This window comes from Capricornis sumatraensis, chromosome 8 (genome assembly GCF_032405125.1).
Source record: "Capricornis sumatraensis isolate serow.1 chromosome 8, serow.2, whole genome shotgun sequence".
NCBI lineage: Eukaryota > Metazoa > Chordata > Mammalia > Artiodactyla > Bovidae > Capricornis > Capricornis sumatraensis.
In genome coordinates, this window is record NC_091076.1 from 79852289 (window position 1) to 79876856 (window position 24568).

The following is a 24568-nucleotide window of genomic DNA, read 5'->3' on the forward strand; positions in this document are numbered from 1 at the left end:
CAGGGCAGTTCCCTGAGAGGGTGTAGGGGGACTCTAGCCCCTGCCTTATAACCCAGTTCAGTTTGAGGCAGGGCTTTCCTGAACCAAGCCTTCATGCGTCCCTCACGTTGTACTGGGGGATGACTCTTTGGACAAACTCCCCCATCTCCTGCCAGAGCAGTGGTTCACCTAATCTCAAATGTAAACCAAAAGCAATCTCTCCCTGTCCCCACATACACACCCCAGAAAATATGCAGAATAGCTTTATCAAGCCATCTGCGGAGATTTCCACATTGGGCATAAATATCACCAGTGAACCATTTCCACACTGGGAAGAGAAAACAAATACAACGAAACAGCCCCGAACTGAAAACAAAGTTTATTGCATGTGAAAAGCAGTCACATGAAGAGTAGCAGAATCAGGAACCATGAAAATACACATTTTGCATATTTTCTGTCCTGTTGCAGAGGAGGGGGCTCACTCTTCACTCTCGTGGACCACCATCTGGGGAGAAAATGGACATTTCTAGTTATGTAAGCAGAGCCTCTCTTCCGGCTGCTTCCCCTCCCCGCAAGCATGCGGTTGCTTGCTTGTCTGTCTCAGAGGACACGGGGTACTCCTTGGATCGCAGGCAAATGGATACACGACTGTCTAGGTGGTGGCCGTCACCCCAGGCCTGAGAGCCTGGTCCTCAGAACAGCCCAGGGGTGGTCTTCCCTAGTGTCTCAGACGGTAAAGAATCCACCTGCAATGCAGGAGACCTGGGTTCGATCCCTGAGTTGAGAAGAGCCCCTGGAGAAGAGAATGGCTACCCACTCCAGTGTTCTTGCCTGGAGAATCCCGTGGACAGAGGAACCTTGTGGGCTACAGTCCATGGGGTCACCAACAGTCAGACACAACTGAGCGACCTTCACTTAGGGACTTACACGCGGTGAGTGCGGTGACGGAGGCCGGCAGCAGAGGGCGCCCGAGAGCTCCGTTCCCACGGAGGGACCACTCCCTGCTCTTCAGGACAGTGTTTTACTGGGACTCACAGACCTGGGTTTAGCCGGGCTCTTCTCAGCTGTGTGGCTCTAAGCAAATCCCAGACGGACCAGTTCTAAAGTCGATGGTGCTCCAGGGTCCCGTCCATCTCAAAAATGTCTCCATCTCGGGGGGCTTCCTCCCCGGGAGCCACACCTCCCCTCCTCGTCCTCCCCACCCAGAGCCTCAGGATCACCTACCCGGCTGGAGGTGAAGTCTCGGGTCTTCGCTCGCAGCTTATTGACTTGAGATTCAGCAATATCGGCCCGTTCTTCAGCCTCCTCCAGCTCATGCTGAGCTTTTCGGAACTTGGTGAGATGAGCGTTGGCTTGTTCATCCTAAAAGAGAGTCAAGTGGGTATGAGCAGTGAGCTCCTCTCTGGAGCTCCCGGGCATAAGCAGGGCGGGTTGTCGCCCTGGGGTCGTGCTGACTTACAGCCTCCTCCGCCTGCCTCTTGTAGGACTTGACCTTCACTTGAAGTTTGTCCACCAGATCCTGTAATCTCAGCACATTCTTCCTGTCCTCTTCACTCTTCAAGAGAGAACATGGGATGGCAGGTCACCAGGAGGGGACAGGGACGCAAAAGGTCCCAGTGCCTGGGCTAAAGAGTTTCTCCCTGTTTTCAGAGAGGACCCAGGGTGAGGTTCCGCATTACAGAGGAAATGCCCCTGGGGTTTCCTTCCACTTGCCTGGTAAGTTAACTCCTTGACCCGCCGCTCATACTTCCTCAGGCCCTTGACAGACTCAGTGTTCTTCTTCTGCTCCCCCTCAAGCTCAGACTCCAGCTCTCGGATCTGGGGGAGCACTTGGGAAATTAGTCTGGGGCTAGATGGAGCATGACCAGGGCAGGCTGGAAAGCTCCACTTATTATGCTGGGGTCCCTCCCCCAAGTACCCGCGTCTCCAGCTTCTGGATCTGCTTCTTCCCGCCCTTCAGGGCCAGCTGCTCAGCCTCGTCCAGGCGGTGCTGCAGGTCCTTCACCGTCTGCTCCAGGTTCTTCTTCATCCGCTCCAGGTGGGCGCTGGTGTCCTGCTCCTTCTTCAGTTCCTCGGCCATCATGGCCGCCTGAAAAGCACATCCCACTGAGATGTAAACAAAGGTCAGGTGCTTGGAACTGTCAAAATCTGGGGACCCGGAGGACTAGAGCCATGCTGCTGACAAAGGGCACAGGTGACATGATGCCTGAGCCCACCACACCACCATGGACTCTGGGAAGAACTGTACCAGGTATGTAAGCCGGACAGTGAGACCTCCAAGGGCTGCATGGGAAATGGTTTCTTCCCTTTCTTTAACTGGCCCCTTCGGGACCTCCCCACCCCAAGGAAATCCCTTCTTTCATTACCAACCCGTGAGTTATAGAACTCTGAGTCTATAACCCAGCGTCACAGGTGTGGAGTCGGGAGGCTGAGGGAACTGGAGGTGCGGACGGTGCAGGGCGCGAATAATCGCGGGGTAGTGCTCCCCACCAGCAGCAGGTGGCGCTGTGGGAACCGCGCGTCCAGGGACAGGCCTCTGGAGCAGGAAGGTGGGTGCTGGGGCGGGAAGCGGGCTTTCTCTGAGGTGACCTGACTGTTAGGTATGGTCCAAACAAGGCGGGGGGGGGGGGGTGTTTCGTTTTCATATTTGGAATCAGCCATGAATAGAAGGGAAGAAGAGCATACCTCTCCCAGGGCACAAGACATGAACAGAATTCCTTCCGGTCTTTCTCATCCACACTCCTCTTATTTTTCATTGCCCCCCTTATTAACGTGTGGGAGGGCACACGCTGAGTTCTGGGGGTCGGGGGAGTGCTTCTAGAGCAGAGTTCACCCAACATGTGCCCTGGGGAGGCCCCACCCCGTCTGATGGGAACCAGCTCAGGGCTGGAGAGAGAGGGCCTGGATGAAGTGCAGGGCAGGGAGGGGCCTCACGTCGGTGATGGCCTTCTTCGCTTTCTCTTCAGCGTTCCTCGCATCCCTGCTGGCATCCTCGACCTCACTCTGGAGCTGCGTGAGGTCCGTCTCCAGCTTCTTCTTGGTGTGGATGAGGCTGGTGTTCTGCGGCGGGAGGAGCAGGGTTACCACCTGGCACGTCCAAGGCCAGGACCCGGCCCGCCTCCCCTCCGCTCACCTGGGTGTGCAGGAGCTGGACGCGCTCACTGGCATCCAGGAGCTCCTGCTCTGCGATCTTCCTGCTCCTCTCCGTCTGCTCCAGGGTGGCCCGCAGCTCCTCCACCTCGGCCTGCAGCAGGTTGGCTCTGCGCTCCACGATCGCCAGCTGCTCCTTCAGGTCCTCTTGGCCGCGGAGAGCATCATCCAGGTGGAGCTGGGTATCCTGGCCAGACAGTAATGGAAGCGTCTGCATGAAGTTGAGGCCAGAGGACCCTGAGGCCACCCCATTGATGTGCGTGTCTGAGGATGGAGAGGTTCCCCACCAGGGAGCCCACACACCTTCAGCTGCCCCTGGACACTCCGGAGGTGTCTGACGGTCTCCGCGGCCTGGCGGTTGGCATGGCTCAGCTGGATCTCGATTTCGTTCAGGTCCCCCTCCATCTTCTTCTTGACCCTGATGGCCTCGTTCCGGCTCCGCACCTCGGCGTCCAGGGCACTCTGCATCGTCTCTGCTGTTCTCTGGTAGTTCCTTTTCAGCTGTTCGATCTCTTCATCTTTTTCGGCCATCTTTCTATCGATTTCTGATTTCACTTGTGTCAGTTCCAGCTGGATTCGGAGGATCTTGGCCTCTTCATGTTCAAGGGTGGCCTTTGAAGAACAAAAACAAAACAGAAATGATACCAGTGATGGGACAGAGCCTGCTACATTCCTTTTTTTTTGTTTTTTTGAATTTCAGCTTTCTTTTCTTTTTTTTTTTTTTAAATTTTAAAATCTTTAATTCTTACATGTGTTCCCAAACATGAACCCCCCTCCCACCTCCCTCCCCATAACATCTCTGTGGGTCATCCCCATGTACCAGCCCCAAGCATGCTGACGACATAGACTGGCGATTCAATTCTTACATAATAGTATACATGATAGAATGCCATTCTCTGCTACATTCCTCTCTGGGGTAAGAAAACTCCAATGGAATATTTGTAACTAACTCAATAATATTCAAAACTCTTTTTTTAAAAATCCCTAACTTACCTTCAGTGCAGGAATAAAATATTTCATTGCAGTTTGTTTTTATTATACTATGAAACAACAGTAACATTTAGATCATATTTCTTAGGCACTTAAGAGACTATAGATATTTTAAATTCATCTCAGCCTTTTGTAAAATCTCATTTTTAGACCTATTTTAACATAGTGATTTTCTCCAGTAATTTCAAGATTATTCGCAGGTATTCACAGGTATTCGTCCACGTAGTTTGCTAGGAAAAGAACCAACATGAGGACTGTCACTCTGCAGACCTTGAGTGGGGCCAGGCTGGAGCCCCACCGTCACAGCAGCTGCTGCCTTACTGCCTCCCGGGCGTTGTGCTCACCTCTGCTTCCTCCAGAGCCAGCTGAATATCAGCCTTTTCCAGCTCGATCTGTTTCCTTGATTTTTCCAGTTCATGGATGGTTTTACCACTTTCAGCGATTTGCTCCGTGAGATCTGCTATCTCCTCTGTAAAGAGAGAAGTTTGATTGCTCTTGAACTTCCGCACAGGTTTCCACACAGAGGAAGCACTAGCCGGATGCTCTTAACTAGTTTGTCAAGCTCTAAGGATGCTGCTTGCTGGAGATAAGATACTGGACATAGAGAGGCTCGGAAACAAGCCCTTGGGTGTGGAATGCTTCCTGTGCCTGCGCTAACAGACACGCAGATGAGGTTGGGTCCTGAAGTCACACTCCTACAGCCTAACACTCTGGCGATAGCATGAAGGGGGATTTCACACAAACTGCTTACGCTCCAAATTCTTATTTTCTCGTTTCACAGTTTCAAGTTGATCTAAGGCTTCTTCGTAGGCATTTTTCAGTTTGAAGAGCTCGGTGCTCAAGGAGCGGGACTCCTTCAGAGATGCCTCCAGCTCCGCCTGGCTCTCCTCACACTTGGTTTTCCACTCGGCAAGCACCTGCAATGCCGGGGAGAAAGGCACCTCTGTTCATGACCCTTCACCTCCAGCTTCTATCTCAGGACCCCCATGAGTGTAAACACTCTGAGAATCGGGGTCCCCTTGGCTGTGTCGCTTGTTCCTGACTGTTGACTAACCAAGATTTCATTCCATAAATCAATTCAAGATCAGTCACTGGTCAACAGTAACTGCCATCTCCAAAAAGCAAGTGGACCCTTTGGGAAGGAATTAGCTGGGCCTACTTTCCCTACTACGAAAATGGCCCTGCACTTCTAAATATTTCATTAAAACCTCTGTTCAGATCAACCTTACTTGTCATACTGAAGGGGAGGCTGCCAGAAACCCTCCTTGTAGGACCCGAATTAGATTTCCACATCAGCCACCCAGACAGACCAGCCATGTTGGGGACCAAGAATGCTTGGGGCTGGACGACACTGGAGGAGGTGGCTTGTCTCCACTGAAGTGTTTAAAGGGGACCCCCACCTGCATCCCACTCCCTTTTGGTTTTAGGGGCTCGCCCCAGGTCTCACTGCTTCTGAGGCAGTCAAGACTGGGGCCCCACCTCCTGCGCCCACCCCGCACCTTGTCAAAATTCCTCTGCTTCTTGTCCAGGGCGGCGGCCAGGGAGTTGGCTCTGTCCACGTCGACCATCAGGTCCTCCACCTCTGCTTGCAGCCTCTGCTTGGTCTTCTCCAGGGACGCACACTTCGCATTCACTGCCTCCACCTGCTCCTCGGAATCCTGGAGGCGCTGAGCCAGCTTTTTCCTTAAAACAAATGAGAAGCAGATGCTGTTTAAGCTTCAGTCCTTCTTGAACATCACTATTCATCTAGCTGGAATCACTAACCTATGTGATTCAAACAGCTTTCCTTTCATAAGCCCAGGAGAACCTCCTGTCTGCTAAAAATCAGTGATTAGTAGCCTGCCTGCCTGTAACCAAGATCACAGTCGTTTGTCTCAATGAAATGTGCTCACACAAGTCCTCTGCTGGCACAGAACTGCCTTAAAAGATGGTAACATTCACTCTCGAGCAGTGCTAATGTCAGTGCTCTCTGTCATTTGGTCATTTAGAAGTGCTGGTTCTTCTGAAGACAGAGTTACATACTTGGCCTCCTCCAGCTCCTCCGTGCGCTGGATGGCGTCCGTCTCGTACTTGGTCCTCCACTGGGCCACCTCGCTGTTGGCCTTGGACAGTGCCCTCTGCAGCTCAGCCTTGGCTTCCTGCTCCTCCTCGTACTGTTCCCGCAGCAGGTCACAGTCGTGGCGGGCTGCCTGCAGGGCATGGGCCAGCGCGCTCTTGGCCTGCGGAAGTCAGGAGAGAGGAGAGGCCCAGTGCGTGAATGTTTCAGGTTGTGTGCGTGATGCAGTCCAGATGTGTTCCCGCTGTCATCACCTATGAATAAAGTTGTCTTTTGTTTCTGTAGGTGGTGCGTAGAAGTTAGATCGGGGAGCATTCCCTCAGCTATGTACCTTGCTCTCTTCCTCTAACTGCCTCTTGAGCTCTTCTATTTGCTGGGTAAATGCTTGCTTGCTCCTGGAAAGCTGCGATACTGTGCTCTCCTTTTCCTCCAACTGACGACTCAGCTCACCTGTGTCCAGAAGGGAAACATTTTTATTTCGTCTGTCTGTTCATTCACTCACACATTCCTACTGTGTGTAAGGCACTGTGCTGAGATCTGGGGGTGAAGGCACGTGTCCATGACAAGGAAGCTGAGTGCACACCCTGGTGAGACGCTGTACACCCTGGTGGCAAACGTCTCGAGGGTGCTCGGGGAGCAGGGGGTGTTCCGGGCCCCTCCTCACTCCTCTCTCCTTACTGGACTCTCAGTGCTCACCTCCTCCAGGGCACTCTGAATGGCCTTTCCTAGGTTATTCTGATTGCCTCTCTCCCAAAAATCTGCTTCCCTAGAAGTCCTCCCCAAACAAATCCTGCCTTTGGTTTTGACCTGCTGTCCCAGGTGGGTGTCCGGAAGGCGCCGCCCCTCCCGTTCCCCAGCGCTCACCAGCCTCTGTCTGCAGCCGGGACTTCTGGGTGCTCAGCTCACTCAGGCTCCTCTGAATCTCCTCGTTCTTGCCCCGGGCCTCGCTTAACTGGTCCTCCAGGGTGCGGCAAATCTTCTCCAGATTTGCCTGCAGGGTACGGAAGGGGAGAGAGCTGAGGCAGTGCTCAGGTGTGGAGGGGCAATGGTGGGAGCCCCCTGCCTCCCACCCCCGAACCTTAGACTTGGACACGCTCTCCACGTTGCTGCCCAGGTCATCGAGCTCCAGCTTGAACTCGCTCTTCTCCTTCTCCAGCTTCTGCTTGACCCTCTGCAGGTTGTCGATCTGCTCCCCCAGCTCGGCCACGCTGTCCGCGTGCTTCTTGCGAAGAGCAGCCACCATGGCCTCGTGCTGCAGGGTGGCCTCCTCCAGGTCCCGGCGCAGCTTCAGGAACTCGGCCTCCCGCTTCTTGTTCAGCTCTATCTGGGTGGACGTGACGCCCCCCGCCTCCTCCAGTCGCTCGCTCAGCTCCTCCAGCTCCCGGGCGTAGTCGCTGCGCTGCTTCTCCGTCTTGGCGCGGGTCGCCCTCTCGGCCTCGATCTCTTCTTCCAGCTCCTCGATCCGGGCCTGTGCGGGCAGGCCATCTGACTCCCAGTGTCAAGAACAGGCTAGTTTCCCCTCCCATTAGACCAGCCAAGTCTTGGGCTGCTCCCAAGACTGAGTTTCCCCTGACATGAGCCTTTCCTGCAGCGACTGATAATGAGTATCCTCCACTCTGACTATGGGTTGATGTGAAATACTTCAATTACGTGTTTTGTTTAAATTGTGGGAAAACTGTTCATTGCTACTGTCAGCCTGGACAGACGAGGCCCACGGTCCTGCCCCTTGCTCTGACAGTGCACAGCAGACACGCCAGCTCACCATGTGTGACCGAGCGTGAAAGCAGAGTCCCAAGCGCCCCCTACCTGTAGCTCTTTGATTTTCTTCTGAAACTGCAGGCCCAGAGTCTGCTCATCTTCCACTTTGCTTTGCAGTTGACAGTACTCACAATCTTTCCTGTGAAGGGAAATGCAGGGCATGTGAGGACCAGACACCCGGGCACGGGGAACCTGAGCACAGCGGTGTCAGGGCGCACTTCCTGAGCCGCTCATCCAGCTGCTGCTTGTCGTTCTCCAGATCCAGGATGGACTCCTGGGCGAGCTTCAGGTCTCCCTCCAGCTTCCTTTTGTTCCTTTCCAGGTCTACACGGAGCTTCTTTTCTTGTTCCAGGGAGCTTTCCAGCTGCAAAAGGCACCATCTCCTTTTAAGAACAAATGCTTTGCACCATGGGTGCCCCGGGGGCTCTTCCTGCCCCAACCCAGGCCTCCCAGTTGGCATCCTTCACTCACATCATCCACCTGCTGTTCCAGTTTGCTCTTGATTTTGCTCAGAGAACTGACTTTGTCCTCTTCTGCCTGCAGGTCATCCAGGGTCTGCTGATGGGCCTCCTGGAGGGCCTTCTTCTCTCTGGTTAACTTTGCAATGGTTTCATCCAACCCGGCAAGTTCTTCAGTGAGGTTTTTAACCTAGGAAGATGCCACAAGCAATTCTAAGAAAATATCAAGTTGGGTTTGTACTGACCATAGCAGTGGAAAGACCCACAAGGGTGTACCTTATTCTCTGTGGCGTGTTTCTCCTTCTCAACCTTGGCCAGGGTCAGCTCAAGGTCGTCTATGTCTTTCTTCAGTTCCGAACATTCATCCTCCAGTTTCCTCTTCTTGGCCGTCAGCTCAGCATTCATCTCTTCCTCATCCTCAGCTCTCTCTGTCACTTCCTTGATCTTAGCCTCCAGCTGGAACTTGGCTTTAATCAGCTGATCACATCTTTCCTCTGCGTCCAACAGGTTTTCACTTTCCTTTAAAAAAAAAAAATGAGAATCATGATTTCCTTTAATGGTTTAAAGGTAAAGTTTGTGACATTCCAGTATTTTGTTGAATGAGTGAATTTGAACAAACTCCAGGAGATAGTAAAGGACAGAGGAGCCTGGCATGTTGCAATCCATGGAGTCCCAGAGAGCTGGCCACAGCTCAGCAAGGGAACAATAACAAAGTATTTTGTTATAAATGGAATCCTTTATGAAACATACCCAGTGACAAGCAAAAATCCCACCCCAAGTCCAGTTTTCTCAGATAATCAAATCTAGGAGAAAAAAATCTAAATTCCTAGGCACATACAGCTTGCACTTGCAGCTGCAAGTCATTCTTCTCTTGCACTAGAGTCACCAGCTTTTCTTCCAGTTCCTTCCTTTTGGCCTCTGACTTGGCCAGTTCATCCTTGGTTTTCTGGAACTCTTCCTTCATGGTGGCCATCTCCTTCTCCGTCTCTGCACTCTTGAGAAGGGGCTTGATTTTGAAAAAGAGTTTCATCCAGGGCCAGTGCTTGACGTTCATGAAGGCTCGAATGTTGTATTGGATGCAGAAGATGGACTCCCTGAAAACAAAACATCAGCTGTTTCTAAGAGAGACTCCCCACTTCTCCCAAAGAGCTCAGATCTGAGCAGAGACCCCACTCGACCTTCTCTGCACCATCTTCTGGAATTCCACACGCATGAGGAACCCTCTGCACACGGCCTGCGTCCGGGTGATCAGCTTGGCCAGGCGGTCATCCCTCATTTCCTCCAGGGTTCCCAGCAAGCCAGCCTTGAAGAACACCTTGAGGGGAGACAGATGCCCTGGGTCAGTTTTCTGGAAGAGTCTGTCAGGGACCACAGGCCTGCGTCTGTGGAACTGACACAGTACCTTGGTATGTCCAAACTTGTACTGAGTGTGGTCGATATCAATGGATGCCAGCAGCTTTTCACACGCCTTCTTACTGTCGATGAACTGCCCCTCGGGGATGGCACTGGCATTAAGCACTCGGTATCTGCCATGTGGACACAGAAACATCATAGGCTATTAGCAAAGATGTGAACTTTGGAAACCAGTTCAGGCCTCTCTTCCAAGAGGCAAGAAGGCCAAGGTCCTGAGAGGGAAGGAAACTCGCCCTTGGTCACAGGGCAAACAGTGGCCTGAAATCTAGGCCTCCTAACTCTTCTTTGCCACGTCCTTTTCTGCCACGTGGTGTATCAGAAAAGGCCCTAAGAAAGTGTGGGAGAAAGAAGCATGTATACCTTGACCAGGTGGTGGTTAAATCATTTTACATGGAGTCCACAGCTGTTCAGTGTTTTTCCCTCTCAAATTCTAGCATTTACACACCTCCTCAAGAAACAAATGGAACATTTCTATTACATATGCATGTTCAGTAGCTAAGTCATGTCTAACTCTTTGTAACACCACAGATTGCAGCCTGCCAGGCTCCTCTGTGCATGGAATTCTCCAGGCAAGAATACTGGAGTGGGTTGCCATGCCCTTCTCCAGGGGATCTTCCTGACCCAGGGATGAAACCCGGGTCTCCAGCATGGGCAGGCAGGTTCTTGACCGCTGATCTGCTGGGGAAGCCCTCTTACTACGCACCTCTGTTTGAAGTCCCCGTAGAGGATCCTGTTGGGGAAGCCCTTTCTGCAGATGCGGATGCCCTCCAGCACCCCATTACAGCGCAGCTGGTGCAGGACCAGGCTGTGCTCCATGGCACCTGAGGAGAGAAGCAGTGCCAGCTTCGCACAGACTCTCCTGAAACCTGACCTCACTGCCTCCAGAGCCGGCGGGCGTCTTACCTGGGGTTTTGGTCTCATTGGGAATTATACAGCGCACAAAGTGAGGGTGTGTTGTTCTTAAATTTGACATCAACTTGTTCAGGTTTTCCTAAAAGACAGATTCAATTTGACAGTGAGCAGACTGTAGGCTTTTACAGACACAGAGATACAGTGTAACAAAAAAAGGTATTTTAAACTTCTTGTGAATTCTAATAAAGGTCTTATTTAACTCTTTTCAAAAGGCCTTTCAATAGTCCATTTGGCAAGAAGTGTAGGCAAGTCACTGATATGACAGTCTTTTGCTTCACAGTGAGCCAGAGACCAGCCAAGTACAGGACGCCTGCTGAGTTAACTCGGGGGCGCTATCTGGCTCCACTGGGTGCATGAGACGCTACTGCCTTGTGTCCTTCAGGCAAGTCAGAAAGTTCATGCTGAGGACTCGCCTCCCAGGCAACCCGGCCAGTTGCGTGTAAGGTGGGGGTTAAATTCTGGTCCTGCAATTGTTAGCACTCATCTACGTATACTACCACTCTCCTAAGTGACAGTAAGCAGATTAAGACCACATCACTATTCTTGAATAAACCAAGTTCAGCATCTCTACGTTGCTCATTTTGAGATGACTTAAGCCCATTACAAGCAAATAAACTTCTATCTTTCTTACCCTGAAAAGGGCAGAGACGGTTTGGAAGGAAGAACCTTTTTTCTTGGCAACTTTCTTCTTTCCGCTGTCAGCTGAAAGAAAAGATGGTGTGTGGTGTTAGCAGGCCTCCAGAGCTGTTTCCTTTGTGGGTTGAGCTGGGGGAGAAGGGTGGATTCGAGGCAGCCTGGGAGTCTGTTACCATCCGCGGTGGTGAAGGTGGCGTAGAGGTGTGCCAGGAGCCTGTTGGAGGACTTCTGGTACAGCCCGACCACCGTCTCGTTCAGGGGGTCCTTGTTCTTCTCCAGCCAGCCCGAGACACTGTAGTCCACGGTGCCTGCGTAGTGGATCAGGGAGAAGTGGGCCTCGGCTCTGCCCTTGACCACCTTGGGCTTCTGGAAGTTGGCAGACTTGCCCAGGTGCTGGTCATACAGCTTGTTCTTGAAGGAGGTGTCCGTGGCCTTGGGGAACATGCACTCCTCTTCCAGGATGGAGAAGATGCCCATAGGCTGGACCAAGGCAGAGCGCACACGGGGTGAGTGGGTGTGAGCTGCAATGACAAGCGTCAGGCCTGTGAGGGGCGGTTACCAAGCACACATGGCAGGTACCTTCTCGATGAGCTCGATGCAGGCGGCCAGGTCCATCCCGAAGTCGATGAACGTCCACTCGATGCCTTCCTTCTTGTACTCCTCCTGCTCCAGCACGAACATGTGGTGGTTGAAAAACTGTTGCAGCTTCTCGTTGGTGAAGTTGATGCATAGCTGCTCCAGGCTGTTGAACTGACATCGAAAACATAATGTCCACACGGAAGGTTAGACTGCTTTCGAAGTTAAAAGACCCACCAACCTCCTTCTTTCTCCTTGTCTCGGCCTCCCAGCAGCTCAGCTATGCTTGCAGGTGTGGTCACATTCTTGGGCTCAGCTCACATCACATCTTAGAGTTTTCTCCAGAACTCAAGCTAGAAGACCCCTCTCCGTCTCCTAAGTCCACGGCCTGGGCCTCTCCTGGACCCTGGCCACAGTTTGTTTTATCTATAGTTGGTCTTCTGCGTACTTACATACTTCTCGTCATCATCTACAAACTACAAGCTCATCTTCTATTCACCTGCAAGTCTTATACCTGGTAGACACTGACAACATGCTCTAATGGGTGTACACACTTGTACCTGACCCACGCTCCGTCTAGTGCCAGATGTGATATGGGGTGACAAGTGGCTGCCTGGACATCTTGCCTGTGATCCTGAGAACCAGCCCCCAGATGAAGCCACCTGAATATCAGGAATGCAAACCTCGAAGATCTCAAAGCCTGCGATGTCCAGGACGCCAATGAAGTGCTGTCTCGGCAGCTTGGTGTCCAGCTGCTGGTTGATGCGAGTGACCATCCACAGGAACAACTTCTCGTAGACGGATTTGGAGAGGGCGTTCACGGCGTGGTGCACCTGTGTGTGGGGGTCAGCACCTGTGTTGCGTCTGTGGGCAGGAGGCATCGGGTGCCTGCATCCCTTCCCAGCCTCCTGGCAGTCACTTACCTGATCCACGGTCTGGCCCTTGGTAACATACTCATTCCCAACTTTCACTCTGGGGAAGCATAAAGCTTTCAGGAGGTCCGAAGAATTCAGGCCCATCAGATAGGCTGTCTTGTCAGCCACTGGCAGGAAAGAAGGCCAGTTACAAGGGAAACCCCAGGTAACTGGCAAAGCCAAAGAACCCCTCTGAAAATCCTCCAGATGTTTCAAGGCTCAGCTCAGCTCATCTCCGTGTGTTTACATTATGTGTCTCTAAACTGTTCACCTGTGGGCACTAAGTCACTCAGAGAATATAATGGGCTTTGTGAAAAGGCAGCGCTGGGTTCCACAAAACCCTGGTCACTCCTCACCACGTCTGAAGCAGGACCACTCGAGGGACTCAGCAGACAGGGCAGTAACCTGTCGGCATCTGAGCCCCGCAGAGGTTCATCTCTCCAGGGGGAGGAGGATTGATCACTTTCAAGGGAGGCCCCGGCTCTAGCGCACGCCCCAGCGGGTGATGGGGTACCTTCTGTGCCGTCCGGCTCTGCCTGCTCCTCCCGCTGCTTCTGCTTGAACTTCATGTTCCCGTAGTGCATCACGGCGCCTGTCAGCTTGTAGAGCCCAGACTTCTCCTCGGGGGTGAAGCCCAGGATGTCAATGGCGCTCTGGCATTGCAGGAGAGCGTGTCAGCTGGCTGACGTCAGGGATGGAGCAGGAGCCCCCCGCCACACACACTTCCTTCTCCCTGATCTACTTACATCCGTGGCCAGCAGCTCCTCAGCGTCGTCAATGCTGGCCACCAGGATCTCGCCCTGGCTGATGAAGGGGTAGTCATAAGGGTTGGTTGTGATGAGCAGCAGCTCTGCAATGATGACCAGTTAGAGGGGGTCACATGGATGCAAAGGAAATACCCCCGCCTGGGGCTAAACAGCCTCTCATACTCACACTGTAGCTGAATATAAAGTCCGGGGAAGACTCTGCACCCATCCCGGCCACACAGGGTACAAACCCCAGAGAGAACACTTAAACCCTTTTGCTTTGTGTGCAGACAGCACAGATCCATGTCGGTTGGGAAAGATTAATCAGGAAAACGGGCTGAGCGTGGGCCAAGACACAGAGAGCCATTGGAGGGAAGCCCAGATGGTTTGGTATAATCGTCGTCTTTTCCAAAACCTGTTGAAAGCTGCAGCCTGTTTCCAGGATTGGGCCCAGAATGCAGAGCAGACATAGCCAGAGAGCAGAGAAGGGCACGGAGCCCCTGTTAGGTGCCAAATGAAAAGCGGGGTGGACATCCACCAGCTGGCAGTTCCTCTGACTTGACGCGGGCCTCCCAGCATTTGGTGGAAGATTGGCTTTGTGGCTGACCACAAGGGGGCATCAGAGGACCAGTAAACGCTAAGTCATTCAGCCAGTTTCCCTGAACCAAAGCCGAAGGCAATCGTGCCTCATTCTTTTTCTGTCCATTGGATTGCATTTCTCAGATTGGCACATCACTGTCAAAACAGCCACACCCCATTTCTAAAACAAATTTCCTCTGCGAGTAGGCACAACTCTCTTCAGTCCACTCACCCAAGAGCTGACAGGCCCCAGACCAGCCCCTCTGGGGGCATCCTCACCTATGAGCTCGGGCTTCTTATTGGAAAGAATCTGGTAGAAGATGTGGTAGCTTCTCTCAGCCTTCAGCTGGAAGGTCACCCTTGACTTTTCCAGCAGATCTAAGAACGCAAACACAGGAGTGTCTTCCAAACTGTTGCCCCGATGTCCCAAAACATCTGATCCTAGGAATCTACTTACACGTTTCAATATCTGCAGAGGCCAGCTTCCCTGTGGTACCAAAATGGATGCGGATGAACTTGCCCTGTCGGGGAAGGAAGACCAGGTAACCTGACTCCAGGTGTTCCTGCCCACCTGGGGAGTGGAACAGAGCCTTTTCCCCAGGAACTTGCAGTTAAGCGTCCTTGTCACCTCTCTCCCTGCTTTGCTGTGCCTTCCCCCACTCCCTTGTTCCACACTGCTTCCACATGCCACCCCAGTCAGCAGAGTCATGTTCTGTTCAAGACGCAAATCAAACCATATCACTTCCCTCTAACAGGATCCTGACTTCTGGAATGAAACCAGACCCTTCTCCTGGCCTGCATGCTCCCAGGCTCCAGGTCCCTTCCCACTGCCCCTCCTCACTTCCCCACCTCATCTCGCAGAGCCTGCCTCACTCCAGCCACTCAGACCCCCTGGAGATCCCTTGGCTCCACCAGCCCCTCCCTGCCTCTGCGACTGTGTCCGGCCTCACCCTGTGGATCTCAGGTTCACAGGCCAGCGCCCCCCAGGAGGGCCCTGTCTAAAGGAGACCCGGCCCCCTCTACCGCCCCATCTGCTAGGGAACTGTCAGAGTGTCTTGTGGACTTGTTTCCTCCTCCTTTCATTATCCACCCCAGGACTGCAGGTTCCTGGAAGCAGGGATCGTGCCTCCTCGCTGGCCTTGGCGGACACCCCATCTCGACCCAGCACAGACTCACGAAGCGGGACGAGTTGTCGTTCCTCACGGTCTTGGCGTTCCCGAAGGCCTCCAGCAGTGGGTTGGCACTGATGATCTGGTCTTCCAGTGTCCCCTGGAGCAGGGAGTCAGGGCAGGGAGAGCCGCGTGTGAGGGTGAGCTCCGATGCCCCTCCTCCCCAGCTGGTTCCTCCCCTGCCCCCTGCTTTCCAACCGAGGGCCCAACCACGTCATCAGCACCTCACTCAGCCCTGTCGCCATGTCGTGTTTGGCTCTGGTTGGGTATCTTGACATGAACCTCATTTAACCCTTCAGTGCCTCCATTCTCCAGGTGGTGAGGTCACCTGTGTTCACACCATACTGCTGGGATATATTCGTTTTGAAAGGCAAATGGACGCTACAGTTCTCCCCGGGTGGTGTGTGTGACTCTGGTGTATGTCAGACTGACTTTTCTCAGCGGAGCCTTAGAGCTTGTCTTCTTGGCAGTCACAGAATCTGGTCCTGTGAGATCACCGATGCGCTGGATCGTCTAGGAGAGCCGGCTGTCCCGTGTGATTTTCAACCCTGCCAGCACTCCTTCCCTGAGGAGACGGGCACCTCCCACCCCACACATACCCTCTGCCTCCTCACTCTGAAGTTAAGACAAGGGTTGGCAGCAGAAGCAGAGCCAGCCTGCCTCCTCTCCTTACCCTCATCTTGGAGTCCTTCTTCTTGGCGAGGTCTCCAGTCGCTGCAATTGTTGCAAAGTACTGGATGACCCTTTTGGTGTTCACAGTCTTTCCTGCCCCGGATTCTCCACTATTTGGAGCGATCGAAAGAGAGAGAAGGAGAAAAAGAGTCCTGTGAGTGTGAACAGCCTCCTGAGCCACAACAGATGTGAGACTCCCCACAAAGAGGAGACCATTCGGAGAGACAAGGGCCCTGGGAGAACGGCACCACTGAACACCCTGGACAGGGAACTCCGGCTTCCTGAGGCCTCACACGCCTTCTGGCCTGTCCCCCCTCCATCTCTGCTTCACAGACATTGTTCTCTGTACTTTCTCACTAACAGAACAAAGCAAGTGGCATCTTCCCCTTCTGCACTGGGGACAAAGAGCCACAGCTGTGAAAACGCTCTACACCTTGGATACTTACGTAATCAGAATAGACTGGTTTTCACGATCTGCCAAAGGGAAAAATAAAATAGGGTTGATGGTATTATAAAAGGAACTTTCTCAGCCTAAATGTCCATCTACAGAGGAGTGGATTAAGAAGATGGGGTATATACACACAGTGGAATATTACTCGGCCATAAAAAGGAGTGACGTAATGCCATTTGCAGCAACATAAATGAACCTAAAAAGTACCAACTAACTGAAGTCAGAAAGACAAATACCATACGTCACTCACGCGTGGCTATATGATACAACTGAACTTAGTTGGAAACTAGAAACAGACTCACATAGGAAACAAACCTATGGTCACCGAAGGGGAAAGAGGGGTGGCCGAGGAATAAATTAGGATTTGGGGATTACCAGATACAAACTTGGAGAAGGAAATGGCAACCCACTCCAGTACTCTTGCCTGGGGAATACCATGGGCAGAGGAGCCTGGTAGGCTACAGTCCACGGGGTCGCAAAGAGTCGGACTGGATACAGACGACTATATATAAAATAAATAAGGTCCTACTGTGTAACACAGGGAACTGTATTCAATATCCTATCATAAACCATAATGGAAAAAAATCTGAATATATATATATATCTGAATCACTCTGCTGTAAACAACACAACATTGTAAATCAATTATATTTTGATCAAAAGTTTTTAATAAAAATAAAAAGAGCTTCCCAGTTCTCCACGTCTCCAGCAGTCAGAGTTCACTGTACAATGACTCTGTTTTGTCCTACATGGGAGCTCAAAGAGACTGCTCCTTGAGAATACAGATCAAAGAGGTTAAGCCCCTGCTTACAGCCAGCCACTGGCTGCCCATCATATTAGGTTGAACCATATGAAACTATCAGCCTTTGTTTTGGGCCCACAGAAATGCCAGTTTCGCATGAAGTAACCCATGCTTGCCTTAAATCCAAGCTTCTCACCCAGGCCTGCAAGGCCCTAAAATTTCTGGCCTCTTTTTTTTCTTAAGCACCTCCCAGTTGTGTGGAGGCTGCACACTAGAGGGGCGGCTGATTCCAGACCTGCAGCCTCCCTGAGCCCTGCCCGCCTCTCCAGGCTTCCTCCTTGGAGACCTACCTGTGAGCATGAACTGATAGGCGTTGTCAGAGATGGAGAAGATGTGGGGCGGGGCCTCCTGGCGCTTCTTGCCGCGGTAGCCCTCCACCACCTCGGGGTTGTACACTGGCAGCCACTTGTAGGGGTTGACGGTGACGCAGAAGAGGCCCGAGTAGGTCTGTGGGGGCATAAAATGTGCACACTTATGTACACATGGGTGTGTGCCTATGGAACCCTCCCCCTTTGCTGTTTCACTTTTCTTTATGAGAAGCTTGTAAAGGGGGCAAGATACGATTTCTCTCTATGGATGAGGCAGCTGAGACCCGAGGGGTGCAGTGACCATCCACGGCTGCTGAGTGACAGCACCAGGACCCGGCCTCAGCCCCACCCCTCCTCTGGTCCCCTCCTGGGCCCACTCATCTCTCACTTTCTCATCCTCCATCACTCTCGTCCCCCTTTTGTTCAATGGCCTCAGTTCAGTTCAGTCACTCGGTCGTGTCCGACTCTTTGCGACCCCATGGACTGTAGCATGCCAGGCCTCCCTGTCCATCACCAACTCCCAGAGTCTACTCAAACTCATGCCCATTGAGTCAGTGATGCCATCCAACAGCCTTCTAAAGCCCATCTCCCCATGAGCATCTCCACCCCACCCCCACCCCCGCCCAGGTCCCGGGAGCCCGCAGACGTGGGCACTGACGTAGATCATCCAGGACGTGTAGCGGTCCTTGAGGTTGTACAGCACGGCCGGCTCGTTCAGGTGCGTCAGCATGGCCATGTCCTCGATCCGGTCGAACTTGGGGGGGTTCATCGCGTACACGTCCTCTGGCTTCACCACCAGCGTCTGCAAGGGAGGGGGGGGGGGGTATGGTGCACACCTGGGCTTCTCTGTGCACAGGTGTGTCTCCCATGCCCAGATCAGAAGGAGGGGGTGCTGGAGGAAAGGCCTGTCTGACAGGGAGGGAGTTGGGGCTGGGGTGGCTCATGGTGGAGGAGATGGAATGGGGTTCGGTTCTGATACTCAGGCTTTTGTTTTTTCCGTCTCCAGTGGTCTGAAGTGAGGGAAGGATGACAGAAAGGAGAGGAGGGTCTCGAGGGGATTCAGGGAGGAGGAGGCAGGCCCAGGAGCCAGCGGGAACTCCTCAGCTGGGTCACGCTGGCTGGGCCAAAATCCGGTTCCAGCGGCTCATGGGTGTTGGCATCTACTTAGAGGGCAACAGGCAGGTGGATGGCATCCCCGAGGCAGGGACAGAGAGGAGGCGGCCGGTGGTATGGACCTCCAGGCCGGCAGCCCGAGTCATCCTGAGCTCCCTGAAAGCAGCTCCCAGCCCCCACCCAGCATCTCGCCCATTCACCCCCACCTGCCTGCGCTGTGAAAGGGAACCCCCTCCCCACTCCCTTTCTGGGGCCAGAGAACTACAGGGCGGAAGGCGCCACCGGGCAGAGCGGTGGTGACAGGCATCCTCATGCTCCCCTTGAGAGGAGCAGACCCGTCGTGGCGTGGAGCCCGCCTTCCGCTCTCCTACCCTCCGCTCACCCCCTTCCTGTCTGAGACCTCCCTTGCAGATGGTGGTTTTCCCGGCCCCGCGTCTGGGCCAGGTGGTAGGAAACCTGCCTTCAAGCAGGGGTTCACTAAAACCATCCAGGCCTCAGCCCGCCAGTGAGGTGAGGGTCTGGACCTCTCGGACTGTCCTCCACCGGGTCTAGCTTCTGTGCTCCCTGCAGCTTCGGAAGCCATTCCCCACTCCGTCATCCGAAACGTACTGAGAGCTGCCCTCGAGCTTCAGGGCTTGGAAGATGGTTTCAATGGGTGGTTTCCACGCTGTTTTCTTTCACCTCCAACCCAGTGATACCATTTCCTTCACTCCTCTCATTTGGATCCCCACCCCCATTTTATCCGAACCTTTCTTAGAACATTTCTGGATTCTTCTGGTCTAAATTCCAGACAGTTGGGATGTCCAGAATTCCTCCCAGCACCCCCATGCTAGCCTGGCAGAAAGGAAAGGGCTACACTACTCATTGCCTTCGTGATATGGGGACGCTGCTACTTCAGTCAAGCTTGTGGTCCACTAGGGTCTCTGACCTGCTTTCCTTACTTCCTTACATACTATCGCCAGAAGAGTCAGGAGGAAACCTAGGCTCCCAAAGGAGAGTGCTCTGAAGGAGGTCGTCCGCTTGTTGGACTCCCAACTCCACACCCTTGGGACACACAGGGCTGGTTCCCGCTGACCTAGAGTGACTTGAACATCGACAAACGTGCTGGAACGTGACTTGCTTCGGCCAGCCGCAGGCAGGCGGTTCTCCCACCGTGCAACCTGAGGCCAGGGTTCACGCTGCTTTCTTTGAGGGTACCTGGGAGGTATTCACATGTGGAGAGGGCCAGGTGTGGGGCAGACGCACCGACCGGGCAGCCAGGGCAGCAGACAGAGGGCCAGTGGCTTGCAGAGGGAGCGGTGGGGCTTACCCTGTTGTCTTCGGTTTCCACCGTGACCTTCCCGTCCTGGGTGCTCTTAATTCTCCCCTTGGCATACTCTTCCTTAGAGTCAACCACGAAGCAGTAGGTTTTGGCATCAAAGGGCTGGTTCTGGGCCTCGATCCTCTCCTTTTCCGACTTCCGGAGGAAGGGAGCGGCGATGCCGAACACTTCCATTTCGGTGTCGCTACTCATGGTGTTGGCTGGAGGATGAACCCACCAGGTCAGCCCCCTACCCCCGACTCCAGCCCTGCCCCCGTGGGAGCCCACCAAGGTGGGCCAGGAGCATCTGATTTTTCCCATCCACCCCCGTGGAAAAATCAAATTCACACGTATTGTGCTGACTCTATGCAAAGGGCACGGAGTGGATGCCACCCAAGCTCCCCAGTCCGGGTGAAGGAACCCGAAGGAGGGGGCAGCTCTTGGGACTCAGTTTCCTTTTCTGAAAAGCCCAGGTGTTGCCAAGGGGAAATTTAAAAATAAACACCATCAGAAGTTAACACCATTCTTCAAAGAGAGTGTGCTAAATGGCAAACAGCTAAGGAATTTGGCGACTGCTTCAATTCAAGGTGGCCACCTCTTCACACGAGGAAACCGGCTTTTGCTTCCTTCAGCTCTGTTCTGAGAACAGAGGTGGCATCTGACTTGAGCATCTGCCGAGACCCTCTCCCCAGCCTGCCCTGTCCCGGCCCAAGGTCCTCTCCAATCCACCCTGTCCTGGTCTAAGCTCCACAGGCTCCTGCCCCCCAGGCCCCTGGAAGTGGGAGGAACTGTACCCTGGAGACTTCTGAGCTAAGGGACCCAATCTGCGTCCTCACCTGAGAGTCACACCCACAGGACGACAGTGGACAGCAGCAGCCGTGGAAATCAGACCTGCGGTAAATATGCAAAAAGAAAGCTCAGGGCACCTGATAGTGTAGTTCAGTTCTGAATCGGGTCTTGAATTAACCAAATAAGGGGAAAGGACTGATAACTTAAAAAGAGTCTTACCCCGGAGACAGGCTGGAAGAGCAGATGGGATGTGACCTACAAGTGATTCATAAAGGTAGTCAAAGCCCCCAGGCGCCCCCAGACCTGGCTCGCACCAGCCCACTAACGCAGCCCCTCAGTCTGCACGCAGCGCCTCTCTTTCAGAACGAGGCAGGAAGGACAGCGTCTCTGTCGAAAAGGCCTGTGGTTCCAGGCTAGGACCAGGCCCCCTCCGACTTCGGTGAACAGGGAGAAGTCTCATATTGGCAAACTGACACAAGCCTTTGGGGCCTTGAGGTCATGGACACCTGCTCGCCAGGCACACAGTGCAGGCGGGGAAGGTGAGGGTAGGGGCGGGGGCCGGTGACCCCACAGCCTCTGCACAGATCAGAGAGGAAGAGGGGGCTCGTCAGGCCACACTGACGGGCCAAGGTCCGTGGAGCATCCAGAGGGATCCTGCCCGAGGGGGGCCTTGAAGACAAGGTCAAGGGGACCTCAGGGAGGAGGAAGTGGGTGCAGGAGGTGGAGACCCAGCTCCACCTCTAACTAACCTCGCCACAGCCAGCTGTGATCCTCCGAGCCACACACGGGAGAGAGCTGTGCGGGGCGCCCAGACTCCTCCGCCCGCAGCAGCGCCAGGGGCTGCCGCTGCGGCTTTTATAGCCTGTCCCCCCACCACTCATTCCTGCTCTATATTTGGAAAGGGAGTGACCGATGCCACGAGCTGAGGGCCAGCTCCCTTCCTCACGTTTTTTTTGCCGTTGCCAAGGGCGAGGTATATATAGAAATGAGCAGGATCCATAACCATTCTCCAGCTGGAGAAAGCTGGAAGTTTGAGATGCCTTTCTCTGAACCTGGGGCCGCGGTGCCTTCACTCAGCGTGAGGGGTGGCCTCGTGGGGGTCCTGCCTAAACTCCATCCTGCAGGCGCCACGTGCTTGAAAATCAAGGTGCATTCTGGGGACAGAAATTGCGTTCTGTGGGGAAAAGGAGTGTAACTTGAGGACAGAAAGATGAAAATCCTCTTGGCACTTTGGGCAAGACTTTTGTTACAACGCAGGGTTGTAACAGAATTGTGTGAATGTAAAACTTGTGCCAGGAATGACAACAATTATAATCCTCCTCCTTTCTCTGTGTAACTTTCTGTCTCATTAGTGTCATTGTTAATTTAATCCTTTCTTAAGCGCCAGTAGGACCAACAAGTAAATTAATGACAGGGAGCCACCCCGCCAGACAGTATCCACAGCAACAGCTGCTTGAGGACCTGTTGTTATTAAGATACATGACCAATTAGGAAAGACAGCTGCTGGGCAGGGTAGGGGTTAGGGGGTGGCGTGCCTGCAGAGAAACGCGGGGATGGGAGGAGAGGGTCCAGCAAGCGTGGCTCTTTCTAAATCAGGGTTGAAGGAACAAAGCCGGGAGACCAGAGGTACGGCTGAAGCTCGGCCCACTCCTGTCCGGCTTTATGTCGGCTTCTTTTCTCCCTACCTTTCCTGACAAGCCTTTGGGAGGGTGGCTGGTGGGCACCCCGTGGTCATTAACTGTCACCAGTTCCCCCTTGAGAGGAAGAGCAGCCCCCTCCCAACACACAGCACTCGTGGAAGTAGAAGAGGTGCGGGCGGGGATGGGGCAGCAGGGCTGTGGACCCCAAGACACAGAGACATACGTTAATCGCCCACTGTCTGCTGGCCCCAGTGCAGAGCACCTCAAGAGGGCACAAGAGGAAGGGAGACGCAGCCTTTACCCTTAGCGGTTCCCAGGCTAATGGTGAGTCGACCGTTTTTGAGATTCAGGTGATTTTAGGTCAAAGCACACTTGGTGAACCGCCTGCTCTGTGAGGGCCAGGCAGGCGCGGCTGAAGGGAAAAAATACAGGAAGCCTGCACCCCTCAGCCTGCCATGGGCTTGCAGCATGTACACTCCTACCTCCCTGCTCCAGCTGGGTGGAGACCCCCATGCCTAGAGACCCTCCTCACCCAAGAAGACAGCCCAGTGCTCCTAAAGGGTCGGTCTGTGTCTGAAAGGGGGTGGTCTCCTTGAGGTCCCGTCCTGCCTGCCCGGTGACACGTCAGAGTCCACATCTTTGTCCACTGGCTGGCCCTCTCCTTGGGAGGCCTGGTCAGGACAGGTACAGGTCAGCTGCGGAGCAGAGGCGTGAGGCAGCCCTGTGGGCTGGGGGACAGTGCGAGGGGCCCTGGCCACACCTCAGGCATTGGCGCAGCAGGGTGGCCTCGGGCAGGGGTGGTGCTGGGGGTCCCTCCCTGCCACCTGAGCAGAATCAGGCTCAGTTTGCTCTTACAGCTTCTTGTCACCAGTTTACCTGTCTCTCTGTATAACCACTTCCACACCCAGCTCCGGGAAACTGCAAGGATGTTTTCCGTACAGAGTTTGAGTTCCTTGTAGAATAGTCCCAGGTCACATTAACTGAACCCAGCTCTAGCTCTGAGATGCTCCTGGCCTCCTCCAGATTCTGCAGGTCACGTGGCCTGTCTTCCTCTGCATCACGCTCCTTCCTCATGCAGGCAGAGAGTGTTCAGCTTGGAGGTCTCACAGGTGGCTGGCTGGTCAAGCTGCTTTGGCTCAGGAGGAGCTGGGAGGCAGGTGGGGCAGAAGGACCGCCTGAGGGCACAGGAGGACCGCCTGAGGGCACAGGAGGAGGCTCAGAGTCAGGCAGAGAGCCCTGCTCTCTGGAAACCCCAAGGATGGAAATGGCAACAAAACCGCCGCAGAGGGCACAGTTCTAAACCCAGGCGTCAGGGATCAGAAGGTATGGCCGTCTGGGGACTTGCCTGGCGGTCCATGGGTTGGGACTTTGTGCTTTCACTGCTGAGGGTGCAGGTACAATCCCTGGTCAGGGAACTAAGACCCTGCAAGCTGCACAGTGTGACCAAAAAAAAAAAAAAAAAAAGCACAGCCATTTGGAAACTTACCTGTTGGAGGAAAGAGCTGCACAGGTAGCAGCAGCTGCAGGCTGTGGAATTTTGGAGTCAGATGGGCCAGGGTGTGAACCCCACAGCTCACCCTCTGGTTCACTGTGTGATGGCGGGAATTGTGCCTAACTTCTCTGAACCTCTGTTTTCTCATCTGTGATATGGGGGTGAGGGCTTCTCAGAGGGCTCAAGGTAAAGAATCTGCCTGCTGATGCAGGAGCCACTGGTTTGATCCCTGGGCTGGGAAGATCCCCTGGAGGAGGAAGGGCAACCCACTCTAATAGTCTTGCCTGGAAAATTCCATGGACAGAGGAGCCTGACGTCCAGGGGGTCATAAAGAGTCGGACACGACTGAGCACAAAGATGGGGACGATGTGGCTGCCTTGCAGACTGGTTATGTGCATTCAACAGGATAATAAAATGTCAGCACACCCGGTGCTATGTTTTGCACATTCTAGATTTTACTTTTTTTTTTCTATCTGAAGGTTTCCATGTGTTACACACGGTACTGCTGGTTATCTTGGTGTTGTTGAGTAGATCACGTTAGATATGCTTTACTGAGGTGAGCAGGGAGAAGGGACACACATGTGTGTGTGTTTTAAAAGATTTCCATCCAAAGAGAGATACATCTTAGAGAAGGAGCCTCGGGATGCTGTAACAGGCCGCTTTCA

At 53.6% G+C, this 24568-nt stretch overlaps 1 protein-coding gene across 1 annotated transcript; it reads right to left on the bottom strand.

Moving 5' to 3' along the window:
• Positions 1–457: 457 nt before the first annotated feature.
• On the bottom strand, positions 458–20195 carry LOC138084652 (myosin-3). The gene is made up of 39 exons (XM_068979010.1): positions 19992–20195; positions 18228–18371; positions 17552–17708; positions 16455–16482; positions 16010–16118; positions 15344–15436; positions 14625–14688; positions 14447–14545; positions 13589–13692; positions 13357–13495; positions 12852–12970; positions 12612–12761; positions 11932–12102; positions 11526–11832; positions 11348–11418; positions 10708–10795; positions 10508–10625; positions 9794–9917; positions 9570–9706; positions 9230–9485; positions 8668–8910; positions 8405–8581; positions 8152–8297; positions 7982–8072; positions 7254–7643; positions 7040–7166; positions 6507–6625; positions 6142–6338; positions 5619–5802; positions 4871–5036; positions 4464–4588; positions 3433–3741; positions 3113–3316; positions 2914–3039; positions 1898–2068; positions 1693–1797; positions 1439–1534; positions 1204–1341; positions 458–484 (listed from the first exon to the last, which is right to left on the bottom strand). The coding sequence occupies exons 1-39, from the start codon at positions 20193–20195 to the stop codon at positions 458–460; spliced, it is 5823 nt and encodes a 1940-aa protein (XP_068835111.1).
• Between the last annotated feature and the right edge of the window lie 4373 nt (positions 20196–24568).